The sequence below is a fragment of the Euprymna scolopes genome, chromosome 1 (assembly GCF_053919585.1).
Source record: "Euprymna scolopes isolate OS-2025 chromosome 1, ASM5391958v1, whole genome shotgun sequence".
Classification (NCBI taxonomy): domain Eukaryota; kingdom Metazoa; phylum Mollusca; class Cephalopoda; order Sepiida; family Sepiolidae; genus Euprymna; species Euprymna scolopes.
Genome location: NC_136482.1, coordinates 104,482,780 through 104,503,069, shown reverse-complemented (window position 1 = coordinate 104,503,069; position 20,290 = coordinate 104,482,780). Strand labels below are relative to the sequence as shown.

The window sequence follows — 20,290 nt, the reverse complement described above, 5'->3', positions numbered from 1 at the left end:
TATCTTCTGACGGGGGATATGCAGTCCACTAAAAACTGCTTATTAATTTGATATTCCAATAAAACTTCCTCCTCCGAAGGAAGTCGGTTCAACCCGTCTAGGATGAGTGCCGCTTTGGTACGGGTACGAAGTTTTAATTCTCATCCTCGACTTGCTCTAAGCCGTGACAAATGGTGATCCAATGGTAAGACAAAGAAACAGCACTTACAATTGTTGGATACAAAAAATCTTGTCTTTTTACTTCATCTGAATGATTCTACCTGACCCTGTTTATGCCATGTTTCTGTCTGTAAAATAAACGGATTTTGGAGGTTGTTGTTTTTTTTTGTCTGTTTTTTTTTTTGTTTTGTTTTTTTTGAATAATCGAAATCTCAATATAAAATATTGTGCTTTCTGACTACGGACAATTATTTCCGCCTCAGTATTTATTTATATACACAAAATATGTATAAAACAAGCGTCACAAATCTATAATATAAAGGGCAAAAATCTGTTTAAATGTATGTATGTATGTAAGTATGTATCTCTGTTTAAATGTTATGTATGTATATCTGTTTAAATGTATGTATGCATATCTGTTTAAATGTATGTATGCATATCTGTTTAAATGTATGTTTGTATATTTGCCTAAAACTTTCGACAGAGGCGACGGATTTTCATGAGATCGGTATCATTTTGAAGCCCAACCCTTCGGACAACAAATACCGAAAAATTGACAAAAAACATTAATTCCTTTACCCTCAACTAGGCACTTAGGCGCAGGAAGAGTCGGGGGGTTTTTTTTTTCGCTGACATTTTTTGTACGTCATTCAATCCTCGCTTCCACGACGTCGGATAAAATGCGTTATTGCGACCGCCGTGACGTTACAACCACGGTGGGCACATCGGTAAGAAAGTTTGTTTGTTGTGAGTTTTTTTCACCTCTTTTTCCTATGACGTGATATGGTTCGAGCCTGTTTACGACTCTTATGTTTTTATTTATTTATTTATTTATTTATTTTGTGGTCAACCAACACCCTTATACACACTTCAACTTTCTTTTCCGCCTTCGTGTCACGGGTTCGAGCCTGCCTGACTACTACAACTTTTTTCTTTCTTTTTGCTCAATACACACTTCCAAACACACGGGCAACGCTGGGCACCCAGGCTAGTCCAAAATAAGAGACTGCGAGGAGAGGTGACCTCAATAACTGTAACTGCTTTTCTAACTCAGCTAATCGCATTTCAATGAATCCCTCATTTACCTTCGCATCACAGTTATACCAAACATCCATACGCAATTCACCGTACAATGATTATCTATATATTAATATGCTTGTCCGTACGGTGTCACGTCATCATCATCGCAAACATTAATTAATGAAACGCGTCATCATCATCGCAAACATTAATTAATGTGAAATATCTCCCTTTATTGTTCAATCTTTATTAGTTAAAAATCATTAAACCCTTTTATTTCCCAAAATTTCCCGAACAAAAAAAAAAAAATATGACCTGTCTATTTATGGTTACGGATTATTTTAAAGAAAATTATGCATAGAAGGTATCGTTCTACAGTTTAAATAGTATAGTATTTTACTTACATTTTTAACGATGTCTTCTGTTTATTATTGTAGTGTAATACGGAACGCTTATTCTATTTTATTCAGTAATAAATATATTTTTTACAATTAACGTTACGAGTTCGTTTTTTTTTTTACTTTGTCACTTTATCTTTTTTTTATTTACTTTTGAGTGAGCCTTACATAGCAAAAAATGTTTAGAAATACATGTTACAAAAGTCAAGAATGACTTTATTAAATAAATCACCAAAGTCACCATTCGCAAATACACTGAGTAACACAGAGTCAAAACATATTTTACGTCTTGTTCTGTTTTGTTTTACGGCATATCAATCCGTTTTCATGTTATTTAATGCCGAATCGAATAATTTTGTAACATTTATACAGCTTCATGTTGTTTACATAGTTATTACTTATGTTTTGTCTGTTTTATTTTGCTTCTTTTACAGGCAGTCATCAATGCCCACCGACAGGGCATACATATTTAAATACTATAAAAAATGGGCACAATTATTATTTTTAATATGAAATAAAACACTTTGTTTCATTACTTATGATTTAATTTATTTAAAGAAATATTTATTTCCTATTTAAAGATTTTCAGTATATGTTATTTAATTGAAGAAATATTTATTGATCATACATATATTTTTTCCATTATTTTTATTACATTGTTTCTATTTACAATGCCTCCCCACAGGACAGAGTTAGACACCAGGATCGTTTTTTAACGTGGAGAAAAGGAACAAAAATAAAAATTGTCCCAGTCGTGAATGATTTCTCCTCCACTGACAGAGAACAAGATATTAAAGTGCAGCATCTGAAGAACAGATACTACACTTTAATCTTGTCCTGAAGATTTTATTACATTGTTAGGTGAAGTTTCAGAATAGTTAACCCCCTTCCTCATATTAAGAATGGCTTTCAGCATGATTCTTATAATAGCGGTATCAAAGTTTTTTTTTTTCTTATTTTAAAACAAATTATAAAAAAAGATACAAGACCATTAAATGATTTTTAATATAAAAAACGGTTTCATTAATTAAGAAATATTTATTCTCTTGTATCAAAATAGGTTCAAAATAGTTAACCCTTCCCCCATAACTGTTTTTTTATGCAGTAAAATACTTTGTCTCAATAATTATGGTTTAAATAAATATTTATTCCTTATTTAAAGATTTACAGTATATTTTGTTTAACTGAAGAAATATTTACTGTTCATACATATATTTTTCCCTTATTTTTTTTTACATTGTTAGGTGAAGTTTCAGAATAGTTACCCCCCATATTAAGAATGGCTTTCAGCATGATTCTTACAATAGTGCTATCAAAGTTTATTGATTTTTCTTATTTAACAAAAATTATAAAAAAGATACAAGAACATTTTTTTCATTAAATGGTTATTTAGGTGAAGGTTTAGAATAGTCAAACCCTCTCCCTTATTAAGAGTGGCATTTTTATTATTTCACCATGATGCTTACATTTTTCGTAATATAAAAAAATAGATACAAGAAAATGTTAAGCTTCTTTTTTTTCTTTTTTTTATGGAAATGTTAGATCAAAGTTCGGAATAACTTTTACTTTATAGCCAATTAGCCAGCTGTATTAAAATGTTTTAGCATTTAATACCTAATAAGGTTTTCGCTTCAATTGCCACAAGCAGACGATCTTCAATTGCCACAAGCAGGTGATATCGATTCAAAGGAGGTAATTCGTCAACAATTATTTTAGCCGAATTTTATGGTAAAGTCACAAAATTATCTACTAAACCAGTGTAACTTGGTGAAATTTCTACCACACTGCCACATGATCATAATGCTGCGAGATCAGGATAAGATCAGAACAATTCAACAAATTGATGCAATTGTGTCAGCAGAAATACCTGGACCTGAAGATCCAGAGCTTCGTGATTTAGTTAAATCTTTAATGGTACATGGTCCATGTGGTGCAGTTAATCCTAATTCTCCTTGTATGAGTAAAGGATTATGCAAAAAAGTTTTCCAAATGCATTTAGAGAAGAAACAGTAGAAAACATTGATGGATACCCAGCTTACAAGCGTGCAAATAATGGTGACTCAGTTCAAGTCGGTAATTTTACTGTTGATAATAGATACATAGTCCCTTTCAACAAATATCTTCTGAGAAAATATCGAGCTGATATTAACTGCTCTTAAGTCAAGAAGAAATCTGCTCTTCAGTCAAGAGTATAAAATACATATTTAAATATGTTTATAAAGGACATGATAGTGCTATGATGGATGTTAATAACCATGATTCATCTATTAATATCGATCAAAGAGAAACAATGCGATCAGAACAAAGAGATGAAGTCAAGCAATATCTATCATGCAGATATGTATCACCTCCAGAAGCAATGTGGCGTCTTTCTGACTATAACATGCATGGACAGTCTCATGTTGTGTACCGTTTAGCTGTACACATGCCTGGAGAGCAACAGATTTATTATCAACATGGACAAGCTGAACAAGCAATTCAACAAGCACAACAACGTCACACAAATTTGACTGCTTGGTTTGAACTAAATCAGAATGATATTACTGCTAACCAATATTTTTACTGTGATATTCCACATCATTATGTATTTAACAAAACTACTACAAAATGGACTAAAAGAGAGCGGTCAAGTAATTTGATCACAAGAATGTATTCAGTTTCACCAAACCAAGGTGAAAAGTTTTATTTACGAATTCTGCTTCTTCATGTCTCTGGAGCAAAATCATTTGAAGATTTGAGAACAGTCCAAGGTCATACATTCCCTACATTTAGAGAAGCTTGCATCAGCCTTAGATTATTGCAAGATGATACTGAATTAGAAAATGCTCTTACTGAAGCTGCTACATTTAGAATGCCACAACAACTACGTATCATGTTTGCAATGCTGTGTCTTTATCATCATCCAGTGGATGCCTTTCAACTATTCATCAACCATAAACAGAGCATGATTGAAGACCTCATTTCTGCTTATGATGAAAGCATATGTGAAAACATTGCACTTCATTTGATAAAAGCAATATTTAATGAGCATGGTTCTTCTTGCCAGGCAATGAGTTTACTGGAACCAACAGGTGATCCTCCAATAGATAATATGAATCGAAATACAAACCGGCCGAATGTTGAATTGCTAAACAATGAACAATTATAATCAAGGATGTTATGGCAACTGAAAAAGAAGCCCCACACAACAATTGCTTCTATTTAGATGCCCCAGCCGGATCAGGAAATCACCTTTTTATTAAACATGTTATATGATTACTTCACCTCCAGCAGTACTGTAACCGCCACTGCAGCATGGACTGGCATTGCTGCAATGCTACTAACTTCAGGGAAAACATTCCACAGTATATTCAAACTACCTGTACCTCTGACAGAAACCAGTGTCTGTAACGTTTCTCCTGTATCAGAGCATACTTCTTTTTTGAGAAAGGTAAAGGTGTTCATCATAGACGAAGCCTCTATGATACCTAATCATGCACTGCTTGCTATAGATAGACGTTTACAAGATATAATGGGTAACGATAAAATATTTGGTGGAAAATTTCTCATACTTGGAGGTGACTTCAGGCAAATTTTGCCAGTAGTGCCACATGGATCACCTACATCTATTATAGACACCTGTCTTAAAAGATGCACATTGTGGCATCATTTCAGTCAATTACAACTAACACAAAACGTCAGAACTAACATAAATGAACAGGGGTTTTGTAGATGGCTCCTTCATCTTGGTAACGGTACACTAATGAGCAGTCTTAATGACGTTCCTGTAGATGCCATAGATGTTCCTGATGATTCGGTATGTAATGGTTCTCTAATCTCAGAAATATTTGATTGCAGCCCTCAAGAAATGGAAAATAGAATCATCATGACTCCAAACAATGCAGATTGTTTAACAGTAAATGTAGAAATTCTAAATAATCTTCCCGGAGGCATAATACATATTTAAGTACAGATTACACCTCCGATGATTATGCTGAACTTCAAAATTATCCTATCGAGTTCATAAATTCATTAACTCCATCTGGAATGTTACCTCACCGACTTAATGTGAAAATAGGGGCAACAGTAATGCTACTGCAAAATTTATCCATAAATCAAGGACTTTGTAATGGAACTAGGATGAAAATAAAAGAATGTCATCAAAACAGCATCATTGCTATTTTAATTAATGGATCTAATAGAGGTTCCACAGTTATCATTCCAAGAATTAAGTTAAAGCCAAGTGATACAAATGTTCCGTTTGCATTTCATCGGATACAGTTTCCAATACGATTAGCATATTCACTGAGCATCAATAAAGCACAAGGCCAAACTTTTGATAAAGTTGGTATATATCTTCAACAACCTGTATTTTCTCATGGTCAACTGTATGTGGCATGTTCAAGAGCTCGATCTAAGTACAGTGTGAAATGTAAGGTAATGAAACTGCATATAAATGATAATCAGGGCAGAAAGCGTGGTGTAACATATACTAAGAATATTGTTTACCGTGAAGTGTTATGAAAACAACCAGGAACAGCTATGGAATCTAAAAATTAACTTGGATGTAAATATGATTCTGGAAAAAAAAAATTTTTAATTGCTTTCCTTATATTTAAAATTCATAATTTGATGAGAAAGTAGTGTACAGTTTGTTTAACTTTACTTAATTATATAACATTGACATGAATTTGATAGGTACAACCTACCTTACATAATTTTGATTATCAAAAAATCAAAATTTAACTGTACTTCGTAAGTTTTACAGAAACACTTCATTTTCTATGCATGTAATACACAAGAATCTGAATATTATAACAGATTACAATGTTTTTATGGAAAAAAACATTTTTACAGAAAATTCAAAGTGTTCTATTTATATTATCAGGAAGTTGTGATGCATTAATTGAAATCTCTATCAATAATTCAACTTAAAAAATATTTGCGAGTTTCCAAATCTTCATTGAATAAAATTCAAAATAAATAGAAAAGTCTATCGCATATGTAAAAGTTGACGGTTGCTTATTTAACTTCATTAAAAGCTATCAAAGTCAACCAAGAGCTGGTTAATATTCTGGCTTAATGGATCATTTAGCAAGGAATGAAGATGGTTATCCTGGTGTACCAGTTATTCTACCATCTACATTTACAGGAAGTCCTAGGAATCTACAACAGCTTTATCAAGATGCAATGGCAGTTTTCTGTGACCTATTCATTACTTACACATGTAATCCAAAATGTCCTGAAATATTTAACAACTTGGGGTCATCAGAACTTTCACAAAATCGATGACAACAATGTCACACAGTTTTTTTAAATTCACAGTCTGACTCCCAAGAACCTGCTGACTGACCATTATTCTCACTCCAAGCAGCTGATCGACGTCCCTGTCACGGCCTCAATCATCACCAGCACTTCTTGACAATATCAACAGCATCTGTTACGATCGCATTGACCTTCAATAAAAGTTTAAACTAAAGTTCTTTGTGTGTTCTACTTGCTTCCATACGTTCATTTTTGTAATATAACAATAAGGAATGTCTTACTGATGTGTTTTAAAAGATTTTAACTACCGTGGAATTTCCACGGGTCCTGCTAGTCCTATGTAATCTAATTGGGAAGAGATAGGGTAATTATTAAAACCGACATTTGGGGGTTAAATAATCGATGGAATGATGAAGATAAATGAGTGTCATAATGAACACACAAATACACTAGCTAATTTATGAACTCCTCCGGATATTTTCAAAGTAATCTATATAAATAAAACTATAAATGTACATTGCCGGCAAAGAGAAAGTCCGCACTTGTAATTTTTCTTTCAAAAACTGCAAATTTAAGCTAAATTGAATGTAACTGTTTAAACAACCTATACCTCATATTATTCGCCTTTTATTCCTCTATAATTTTATCTGTTCATATTTGACTTTTAATTGAAATATTCTAGTATTCACGTCAATTTAAAAAAAAAATAACTTCAAACTGAGGAGGCAAAAAGAAAGTCCGTAGCAAAACTTTGCTTAAAACTAGATGTAATTATCGCCCCTAAATACGTTTGAAATATCCACCAACAGGTAACAAAGCATCTCTAATTGTAATTGTTGTTGTTCTAGGTTATACAACGCAACATTTATTCCATATGCCACAACTTTCTCTTAGTGATCGTGAGGAGCTCTTTAATCTCCTCCTTTCTGATTTATCCAATCGAGAAATCGACAGCAGATTGAAATGTGATGAGAAACGGTACGAAAGATTGTACAAAAGCACCAAAACACCGGTAGTGTTCGCGATGCCCCTAAATCCGGTCGTACTAGAGTTACTTCTTACAGGGAAGACAATACTATCAAAATCCGCAGCCTAAGAAACATATTTGAAACGGTTCCCCAAATACAAAAGATTGCAGGCTGTCAAATTGCAGAAGGGCTATGCTACTAAATATTAACTAGTTCATTGTGTTCCTGTTGTATTTCTGTTGCATTAATGTCCTAAAGTTACATTTGAATAACAATTTTCCATTGTGCGGACTTTCTTTTTGCCTCCTCAATTTGAAGTTATTTTTCTTAATTGACATGAACACTAGAATATTTCAATTAAAAGTCAAATATTACCAGGGAAAATTATCGAAAAAGAAAACACCAATCAAATGAGGTATAGTTTGTTTAAACAGTTGCATCACATTTAGCATAAATTTGTAGTTTTTGAAAGAATTACAAGTGCGGACTTTCTTTTTGCTGCCTGTGTATGTATGGTTTTAACCTATAAACTCTTAAACTACTGGTTGCATAACACTGAAATTAACAGAAAATAGTAATCATACACCAAGGATGGTTTATAGCGAGTAAAATCATTGTTTGGGTGGATAAATAACGCGTTCAAAAATATGTCGGCAGGTTTAAATGCAAAATGTTCATTTCAACTTGTCGACATATTTCTATTACTTTTGCGCAAATCCATTAATAGTTTGAAGTGGTTTGATATTACTTTTTTCTTATTCATCTGTAAATATCTCAAACGGTAGGGGGCACGGCTGGGGCTCTAAAGGTCTTGGTTTCGATTCTAGTTAATGGAACCAAATTCATTTCTATCTTTTGAAATCAGTAATATATTAGGTACAATATTATATTCAACATAGATTTGGCTTTGTAATGATAAATACGAAATCTGCATGAATTTAAATATATTTAAATGTATTTTACGACAGGCTGAGAACGGGCAACCCCGCGAGTTATTCTTAAAAATGTTTGTCACTTGGGCGATTAAAAATTATATTCGTGTTTAGCCCATTCAATTAGCATATGCTTGAATTTGAAATAATTAAAAGTAAATGAATCCAAAGAGAGGACAGATTTCTTAAGCGAAGCATATCTTTTGGCTATCTTGAATATTTCAGCTCTGTAATTTGCGACGACTTTCATTTGACATTTCAATCGAATGAGGCAAAAATAACACAACGCATTTTTGCTCCCTGGCATTATTTTTATTTGAAAAGTAAAAAAATAACCAAATGAGATTTAAAAACTTTAAGTGGAAAAAGAAAATTCCTAGCAAAAAAATTCAAGGGATATTTTTACGGGGAACCCCTCCTCCTAGATGAAATCTACTTTGACCAAATTCTCTTTGATGCTAACGAAAATCTACATACATCAGAAATTAATATGAGAATTACCATTTTTAAGTTCATACGCCTTTAACAAATGACGTAATTGTGCTGGTAAAGTTGAACGTAGAATAAAAAGAGAAATACTGATAATACCATTATCTATTCTTCTAGCATATCTTACTTACATCAGTTGACGTAGGCTGCTATTCTAGTAGTTTACCTATGTTTGGTTTCGTATTCGGTGCAAAATTGTTTGTTCCGTTTAATCATGTTGCGACTCAACTCATAATCGTGCCCCTTTTCTTGTTGATATTCTCATAGATAGTTCTGTCCTTGACGAGAAATCGATTCTGAAATTTTGGGTATTTCTATTTGACATAAACTTTCTTGCAGTAAATATAATCATTGCGCTTACTATTCGTTTTTCTATCATTCTTTGCCCAGTTATTCTCTAACAGCAAAAATATGCACCAAGCAAAGAATTTTAAGTACATATCGAATTAAAACAGCCAAGGGATGTACGTCAAATTATATACTGCCAAAGTTAAAAAATAACAAGGTCTTTCAAGTCTAAGTCCAATTGCTATGTGAAAAATAAGAAACGACATACTGTTGATAAGAGAAAGATGTCAATCGAGAGTTTCAGAAGCCTGCAATTCTGTTAAAGTAGTTACTGGAATAGGAAGATGTATTAAAATAGGTTAACGAAACATCCGATTGGTGAAGATTAGTTACCCTAACCAATGAAACGGGCTGGAATAAAAGGAACCAATGAATAGATCAAACATTTCTAGAAATGTGTATCTATCATCAGGTGTCAACGTCTAAGGAGATCAAACAGAAGCGGTGACCGACTAAAAAAATTCTTTACAAAGGAAATGGGGTCTGAAAAAGTACCTAATTTATTTCCTCTCCACTAATAAAGAATCGCTGAGATATAACAACTCACCAAAATCACGGACATTCTTGATTAAGAGAAAAAATTAAATTGCGTCAGTCTAGAGGAGTGCTCTTTCACTTTCCGAGGACAGAAACTATGAAGTGTGGTATATAACCAGATACTATACTTTGTTTCTACACAATAAATTGGGTACACAGCAAGCAATATGTAACCGTAGCAACGTGTTTCAAGGGACAATTAACACATATACATATTCACATGCTTGATTTCGTATGTGTGATCGTAATAATTGGCTCGGTTTCTCATTAACAACTCTACCTCGAAAATGAAAATAGATCTGAAATTTCCGGTGGTAATTTGGTTGCAATTTTCGCATGCAGGAAATGTCGCGTGTAAACTTAAACCCACAAGAATGCAGTTCCTACGTGTACGGTCATCTTTCTTAGCGGTATGAAACTATTTACAAACCTATGTTTAATAGATGATTATGTTGACAGAATTGATGCATGTATTCTCATAAAGAGCTAACACACATATATAAATATGTGTATGCACATATATACACATATATACGTACTATATATATATATATATATATATATATATATATATATATATATATATATATATATATATATATGCAGATAATTCATGTTGTAGAATAAAGTTTACTTAGTTAAACATTCAGATTCATTGTTTCCATCGCATTAACTTTCATTAGTCAAAGGTTCGACTACCATTTCCTTCTTCTTTGTTTAGTTTTGAAGAAGGGTGTCTCATCATTTTCGTGAATTAAAGCTGGCCTTGTTTAACAAGTGCGCGCTTGGAGTAAGTATCTATAATATTTTATATCGTAATATTTTCTACTAGACTATTTGTGAGCGTCTGTTTTTTTAGCTCATTTGAGAATTTATTTAGCAGTAGACAGAGCGCATAGGTTCTACAATTTCAATATAAATAAATACACACACAGACACAGACACACACACACACACACACACACACACACATATATATATATATATATATATATATATATATATATATATATATATATATACATATAATTTTGCTACATTTCAAAGACAAAAATTTTATTCACTTTACCAATTTCGAAGTAAAACTCCGATAAAATTATGAATTCGTTTCGTTCATAGGAGAACAATCGATATTTTTATGCCAAAACTGAATCTTTTTACCATGATCTTATAAGAATATCAGAAAGTTATCAATCAGAAAAATGCATAGTGATGCAAAAATAAAAATCAAAAAATCAAAAAAATCACATCGCGATTGAAGTAGAGATTTCGAAATTGTTACAAAGAAGAGTAGCCATATATATATATATATATATATATATATATATATATATATATATATATATATGCATGTATGTATGTATGTATGTATGTGTGTGTGTATGTATGTATACATCATTGGAAGCAGCAGTCGCCGCAGGTTTTTCTATCAGGGTTTTCCTTCTCCTAGAGAGGTTGCCTTCACCACGGCTTACGGGAGCCCTCTCCACCCACTATGCCACTTGATCCATGACTGAGATTTAGGTTGCTGCCACAGAATACTCCACACGTCGGTGGGTCATGTATGCCGCAGCTGACAGGGCCTAAGCTCCTCTGAAGGTTTCTGTCAGGGTTACCTCACCCTTAGCCTTTGGTTTAAAGAACCTTGGCCCACAAGGCAGTGGAGGTCCAGTTATATGGAGCAGTACACCAGCCGTTCATCAGAGCCCCGTCTCCCTGGCAGAGGTCACGACGTGGACGTGGAGTTGATTTGTCTGAGAGAAGCACAGCATGACGCTAAGAAATCTGTGTGCTTTTAACACACGTCCACACCAGACCTTGACTTGCTCTTCTTTTTGGTTCAATGTGGCAGTTGTTTAGAGAGTGGGATTGTCTCAGTGCAAAGTCTTTCCTCACTATAAAAAGCACAGGCATTACTTGATATGCAATGGAATATACATTTTGCAATCAGTGCGTATCTCGATAACAAAAAGGTTTGCTTTAGCCTAAAATGTCAACCGGACATTCAATGAGGACTAATGCAAATATGGGTGTTAATGGCAATAATGGCTCTGGAACTTCCAGGTTCTTGCCTGGTAGGTGTTCGGGGCACTGCAGCTTAGACCCGGTAATCAGTGAATGTGCAGAACTATAGAAAGTTCGTAGAAGTGACCGTCTGGCACGTGCTGCTAGTTGCGCTCATGTTTGTGTCATTTGAGCCAGAGATATATTAAGTAATGGCAATACTCCAGAACGAGTTACTGCGATCGTCATGTATGTATAGATATGTAGAGAGAGACAGAGAAATTGGCAGAGAGAGATGGAGAGTGATAAAAGAATAAAAGAGATGGAGAGAGCAAAGATAAATGCGATTTCATTATTATTATTTCAATGCATTATATCTGAGATCAACGTGTAGCATCTGTTCTATACATTTCTCTCCTCGGTCAATAGAGTTGCTTATATATTGAGGCTATCTTTTTTTTTTCGTCCGAATCTTTTAGGGATTGGGATTTTTCCACATTAAAAACTAAAACGTCAAAATAATTCAACTGGAGTAAGGCCTTTCCCATCATCCTTTCCATTGCTCTAAGTATTTTTCGGGGATGTTTCCAGTCTAAGAACAATAGTCACATGAGGCAAAATTAAAAATGGAAGTTATTTTAATGCGGTACTCCTTGCTCTAAGCTTACCATTCGTTCCTCATTGATCATAGCTGAACGGACTGAAAAATTTTGATATAATTACGGATCCATTTCTTTTATAGAAGAATAACCGATATTTTTGTGTCAATTCAGGATTGTTTCGGAATAACTAGAATGATATTATATGTTGTACAATATATATATATATATATATATATATATATATATATATATATATTGTAGTTCCAGTATTTCTTTAATAGTACTAAGTATAAAATATGTTTATTCCATATAAGCTACTCAGAAACGTTTGCGTTTCATTCATAAGAGAAACTATAAGTATATATGCATAGATGTGCATTTAAGGGTCGTTTTCATAGTTTAACCGTACCCACTCAAACTTTTAATTATCAGAGTCCTTGATTTTTTTTCTTTTGCCCCTCATTACTCATAAAAGCACGTGAACAAAAGTAAACAGTTACAAATCTCTAATATTACTTAGTTATACTTGAGAACTTCCGCTTCTGTAGTTTCATTAAGCAGCCAAGAGTTTTTTTCTCGCGTTCTGTCTTAAACCAGCTTCTGCCAGTTTCCAGCAAATCTTTCCCGATTGTTTTATTTTCAGGTCAGTTTTAGTCTTCGACATTTTTTCTCATCAGGAGTCAACTGAAACATTTGCTTAACAATTGTTTTCGACGCAGATAAAATAATCCAGAGGGTATAGAGCATATAGTAAGGAATTCATTGTGAAAATACGGAATTTATCCTCATCAGATACTCCGTATCAATACGTGAACGATTAGAGGTAGAAATGAATTCATGTTTACACATCAGTTTGTAAAAATATGCAAAAATGCCAATAACTGTATATAAATTCATCAAGATAACTCCATGAATCGGATAAAAGTCCAAGTCATGGAATTGGAAAGGGATTCAAGAACTTGACTTCCCTGGAGGATAAAAAGATTGTTATAATTTATTAAAAAAGGTGGATATGTTGATAAATAATTCATTTATTTGAGGCTTAGCACCTAGGATGTGCTTTTTCCCATTATTCTTTGACAGAAAAATTTTATAAAAAGTAAGGTTCGCATGATAAGCCATTTTATTTTAGACTTAAAACAACATTTTAAGAAACCTGGAATAAAGCGATGGACATTGGAAATTCCATGATAAAAAATCAAATGCCATAACTTCGTGAATATCGCATGGATTTGAATAAAATCTTTGGAAATAACTAACCTTAAAGAAGTCGTTTGATGATATAATTTTCATTTTGTTGTGACGTATGTTGTGAAGTATTGATATTTTACTAATCTGCAATAAAGCGATTGACGCAGTTTATATATACATATATATATATATATATATATATATAGTAGTTTATAAAATATATACGGCGATTAAGCTACACTGAATATTCCGCGCTTCATCCACTCTATGATTTTTCAGCCTTATTATATATAAATATATATTAAGTGTAACTAATAGCCATATATATTTTATAAATTACTTACTAGCTCTACGTACGTATTGAGCACTTTTAAAGTAAATACTTAAAGTTTACGCATAAATTTATACTTTCGTATATTAATTTTATGTAAGTAAATAAAGTAGTTATATATATATATATATATATATATATATATATATATATATATAGTTGGTAACAATAAACCTAGAACCCCATCCTCCAAAGTAGACCCCTACTACCATCTCTCTTTCTCCAACATCAGGGGTCTACGCTCCAACCTTCTAGAGGTTGAAACCCAATTACAGCAGACGAAACCGGACATATTCTTCCTAAACAAAACTGGCATAGGGCCGACCACTTCCCTAGATGAGTTCATAATTAAAGAATACTCTAACTTAATATCTAAATCTTGCCCCTCAAGATCGCCATGGGCATGGAATATGTGCCTACATTTAAGATGGCTTTCCATATGGTAGTTATATCTCCAGAGAAGACCCTAATTTACCTTATATGTGCTTCCGGGTTGCACTTGTTTACACCACCGCATTTATATTTGCCTTCTATCGCCCTCACAACAGCGGAGTTATTATCCTTAAGGGTATCTCTGAGAAAATTGATCACATCCTGTCTGCTCATCCTTTGGCTTATATCCGCATTTGCGATAACTTCAATGTGCACAATGTGGAATGGCTGACCGACTCGAACAAGACAGATGACGAGGAGAGGTTCTGTCATGATTTCACCATTGCTTATGACCTCACCCAGATTGTTCACGAACTCACCCGTGTGCCCGATATTACACGACTTCTAGACATTTTTCTCGCAACTTCCCCTGGGCTATATTCGTTCTATCTCCTATGGGATCTTAGGACCACTCGGTTGTATCAGTTAAGATAATAATGAAATGTAATAAGCCTTCAGATGTACCTCTCCACCGTACTGTATATCGATACTCTATGGCTGACTGGGATAGCTTCCGTACATTTATATCTGATCTACCTCTGCATTCCATGTTTAAACAGGATGTGTCCTCTATAGATGAGACCTGACCGAATGATTAATTGTAGGCATAGACCGGTTCATACCATCCAAAAAATTCCAACAAAAACCTAACAGTCAGCCATGGTTCTCCCTAGAATGTGCTGCTGCCATCGCGCACAGAAATCACTTTTTCCATAGCTACCAACGTAATATATGTACTGAGACTAAACAGGCTTTCAGGACTTCCAGCAACCAATGTAAAAGAGTAATAAAAAATACAAGAGAGCTATATGCTCAGTCCGTTAAATCCAAATTAGTCGAGCAGCGGCTTGGTTCCTACCAGTTTTGACAAATAGCAAACAGGTAATCAGAGGCCCACAGTATTAATGCTGGAGTCCCTCAAAGGTCCATCCTGGGCCCAACTCTCTTCCTGATCTACATTAATGATCTTCCAAAACACATAAATCATTCGTTAACATCTATGCTGATGACACGACCATCTACGGCAGCACATCAAAGGCTGTAAATGAGAAAGTTCTCTCTGATTCTCTCTCCTCTGATCTTGGCGCGTGGTACAGTGGGGGAAGAACTGGCTGGTTACTTTTAATGCATACAAAACCAAGCTCCTATCTTTACATCATCAACGCTCTGATCCCCATCTAGCATCAATTGAAATCGATGGCTTTCATTTAGGGGAGGCTCCATGTTTTTATAAGCTTCTGGGATTGACCTGTACTCCTGACCTGAAATGGAACACGTACATCAAGTCTGTTGCCAAGGTCGCTGGAAAAATGGTAGGATCCTTCTACTGCTCCAGAAGATATCTCACTGATGACGCAATTCTCTATCTATATAAAAACCATGTACGTCACAGGATTGAGTATTGCTGCCACATGTGGGCAGGAACTGCTAAAACAGTCTATCCTGTCTTGACAGAGTACAAAATAGACTTTGTGGCTTAGTAAGGGATGCCCTTTTCTCTTCCCTACAACATCTCTCCCACAGATGTGAGGTTGTAAATCTGTCTTTGTTTTATCGTTATTTACACGGCAAGTGCTCATCTGAGCTCCAATCTCTGGTCTCCCTTCGCCAATCTTTCACGAAAAACACCCGTCTAGCTGAAACCACGGGCAATAATTTTCCCCACTCTTTAGCTGTGCCTAAATCAAAACGTACATTCCATGAACGAAACTTCTTTCTTAGAAGTGCACGCCTGTGGAACTTTCTTCCGTTTTCCTGTTTCTCACCTGACTACTACTTAGATGTCTTCAAGTCCAGCATAAACAAATTCCTGATAAACCTCCCGCTTAATTAAGACACCTTATCAAATCTCCATTACTAACGATTACTCCGATATTAACCCATTTATTACTGTACACGCAATAAACCTTATCCCCGAGTGGCTTCCGGGCCTTGATAAGTGGTGACTACCATGTAATATATATATATATATATATATATATATATATATATATATATTTATATAATTATTTACCATAATAATTGTTAAATACCTACAGACACTAGGGATTCATCCTTTCGGGAATTATTAGTGCAGAGTGTCACGATTAACATCGATTAACACACACACACACACACACACACACACTATATATATATATATATATATATATATATATATATATATATATATATATATAAAGAATGGCACGAATGAGAAAGATGCGATTATTGTTTTAGATTTATTAATAAAGAACTTGTTTTTATTCCGATGGTAACTTAATTCTGTTTTTCTTATTTTACTTTCTGCACAAATAGTTTAACCTGATTTTTTCAAACAAATTGCAAGTCACCAGATGGCATCTGTCAAGTGGATACTAACACATAATTCTTGTAAGAATAACGATTAACTGTGTAATAAATCGTTTATAACCCGCGCACACACCCGCCTCTGCGTATTTTTCTGTATTTTGTTTTTGTCTGCTATTATGATAAATTAAAAGACGTCTGATATTCTTGGTTTTATCCTCACTCATTAGCACTACTCCTTATAACGTTGTTGCGTATTCCGTAGTCATAGTTAGTTTTTAGTATAAAGTGCAGATATCATTTTCCTGTATAACAATATTTCAGTATAATTTACAGAGGTGGGTCCATCGGCTTCATGATTATTTTATTTTAGGAGTAAATGATTGCGTAATGAGAATTAGATGATGTTGTGTAATATGGATTAAAAAGGGTCAAGTTAAAACCAATTAGGGAATCAATTTTCTAACGTTTTCTTTAACAAATTTCACAATAAAGTTTTTAAACGAACTTGAAATATATTAATGAAATATGTTACCAATAAAAGACAAATATAAGAAGTGAAACTATCCAACGTCAACAACAGATAATGGTGAACTAGTAAAATGTCTTCTTTTGAAACCAATATGCAAGTATCAGGATGTTTTTAAAATTTTCTTCTGGCTGGACAGATCGGCTGCAGGCTGAAGGCGTTTCCACGAATGGAGAACCGCTCGTAAAGCCAAGTCACTTCATGATGGTCTTCGGTTTGGCACAGCTACAGCAAGAATAAATCTCTTTAAGAATAAATTCATGTTATCGAAGGAGGAACTAAAATCTGCTAAAAATGTCTTAACTAACCCCTACTATGCCTCTAATTTGGTTTGGTCCTCTCTCTTCAATATATCTAATTCAACTCTAAAAAGGTTTTCATTATTTCTTATAACTAGCACTTATTTTTTACGTATGAAACTGGAATATAGCCTAAAGCACGTTCCTTCAGTTATAATTCATTTATTTATTTTACTTTTCAGATTAGAATGTCAGTAAAAGCACGACGTTCAGTTTTAACCCGTGGTTCACAAAATGTGCTGGTCCACCTTGTCACTTGGATGAAACAGCACCCCAACTTCACGATAACTCATTCAGTTTTGTTATTTCCTCAAAAATAGTTATCTCACTTAAAAAATAGTGAGATTTCTATATTAATTGCCAAGGAAATAATTAGTATTTGGCAAGCAGTTAATCCACAAATACCCTTGTTAAGGTATCATTATATAGGACAGAAGGTCAATATATTTTGCTATAAGAGGGCTAAGCAGATTGACAGGAAATCTCTTGCAGCAATCAAAGTGAAAAGATTGAAAGAACAGCTAGACAGACTGTTTGATATATCTTTTTGTAGCTGCAAACTTTCTGCCTTGAGATGTGATGACTTTGCAGTAAAGTGCAAGACAGAAAATTGACAAACAAGGCACATAATCATCACTTGTCCTCCTAACAAGGCGGTAAAATTAATTCTATAGATTCACCTGCAATTATGTTCCTTTTTTGTGGAAAATAAAATATATTGGTATTTATTATGTAATCTGGCTCTATTATTAAAAATGCAAATTTTCCAATTTTCAGGCTCCACTAGAAGAACTGCCATTTACAGCAATTTTTAAATTAATTGATGGAACAACAAAAAGCCTAACAACATTTATTGGTACTTTGGGGAAACTTTGTATCAATAATTATCAAGATTTGCCTCAAGTAGAATTCTAAAAAATTAGTGTCCCTCCCGATCATCATTATCTGACAGCAGAAGAAACAAATAATTTAAGTATGAAGACCAGAGGCTACTTTTTGAGTATGCTGTTGGCATTTCTTGTGGAGAAGTTAACTTAGAAAATTGGGCGCTTGAATCAAGGAAGAAAGCTAACATAAGCCACAAGATTAATGTGTTTATGGACTAGAGTTGTCTATCCTCAAAAACTATGATAAATTAAACATTCTGGTCAAATTTATCATCCAAGCGTATGCAGTTAGTTGGTTTGAGATCAAAACCGACAATATTTTTTTAACCAACAACAGTATATTTTAATATGATTCAGAGAACAAAACAGTTAACTGAAATCCAAATTGCTATTTTAAACTGTTCAAAATATAGTGCTTTTGCACTACTTCCAGAAAATATAATATCCATGATAAACTCATATGAATTGGATGTGAGAGAAGAGGGCATCCAAAGGATTTTGTCCATTAGGTAAATAAATATTTGTTCATTAAATTTTATTAGTTTTCTTAATTTACCCAAACAATAGTTAGTTTTTTATTCATATTAAATCGCAAAAATATAAAAAAATAAGTTTTTTCAAATAATTGTTTCGTTTTTTTTTTTGTGTGTTGTTTTCCAGAAATAGTGAACAACTCAAAAAAAAAAAGAAAAATATTACTGCTATCAATTTTGCAGCTACAATTTTGCAGCTGGCCAAATTTGATTGATTTTTCTTAAAAAGTTGTATATGGGCAGGAAGCAAGACATAGACACATTATTACAAAGTCATCGTGCCAGAAAATTAGGCCTTCATTTTCCTCAAAAGGAAATTATACCGAATAATTTAGTTCTATTATAAGTTTATATTATTGCCTCTAATAAAAAATTAAAATACATGGTTCTGTAACTTGTATCAAGTTGTTATATAGTGTGATACATCTCCACATCTTTTTGAATTGTGAAATTTAAAAGACTTAGTTACTAATTAGCTTTTTTTACAATTTTTGTTTAATCAATGCAGTAAAGGTTGAGATAGTTTGCAAGTTGTGATTCATAATTAAAATTATAATTCATGTATTTATTTTTCTTTCAATGTATTTCATATAAATATATCAATTTTAATTGAATATTTTATAAAAATAGTGAAATTTCAAAGTAAGTGTTGTGAAAAATACAATTAAAATGAAGGATTTTTCAGCATTTTTCTACACGATTTTTAAAATTAAATGCTCAATTTTCTGTTCAAGATGGGAATCTAATGTTTGGTATATGTTCTTATCATATCAAATCCCAACTATCATCACCAGTGCCATGTTGATGTTCTGAAAAAAGTTGTAAATCGACCTTCCGTACTGCATGTCCGCCGCTAGTGATAGCGGTGTGTCAGGTAATGATGTCAAGGAGACAGTAAAGCACGAAAATCTGGCGTAGCGTATTCTCAGGGAGATCTCTTTTGAATTGAATCGGCAGAAATAGTTCTGTTTTCAGATTGCTGACTCTGCCCCCCCCCTGTGAGAAGAGAAGGGGTAGTTTATAGGTGTACATGCATACTAAATAATAGACCCACGGTGAGAGCTTTTTTTTCACCTAATTGTATTTATGATAGTGCGT

General features: G+C 33.6%; 1 protein-coding gene across 1 annotated transcript; it reads left to right on the top strand.

The window, feature by feature from the left end:
- Positions 1 to 3,816: 3,816 nt before the first annotated feature.
- LOC145281117 (uncharacterized) lies at positions 3,817 to 17,713 on the top strand. Its single transcript, XM_080132192.1, has 2 exons — positions 3,817 to 4,561; positions 17,613 to 17,713. The coding sequence occupies exons 1-2, from the start codon at positions 3,817 to 3,819 to the stop codon at positions 17,711 to 17,713; spliced, it is 846 nt and encodes a 281-aa protein (XP_079988318.1).
- The last annotated feature ends 2,577 nt before the right edge of the window (positions 17,714 to 20,290 follow it).

Excerpts from the sequence above, each read along its gene's own strand:
- LOC145281117 (XM_080132192.1), top strand. The coding sequence starts at position 3,817 with ATGGATGTTAATAACCATGATTCATCTATTAATATCGATCAAAGAGAA. Across the intron at positions 4,562-17,612 it reads TGCTTATGATGAAAGCATAT|ATCGGCTGCAGGCTGAAGGC; the intron begins GTGAAAACATTG and ends CTGGCTGGACAG.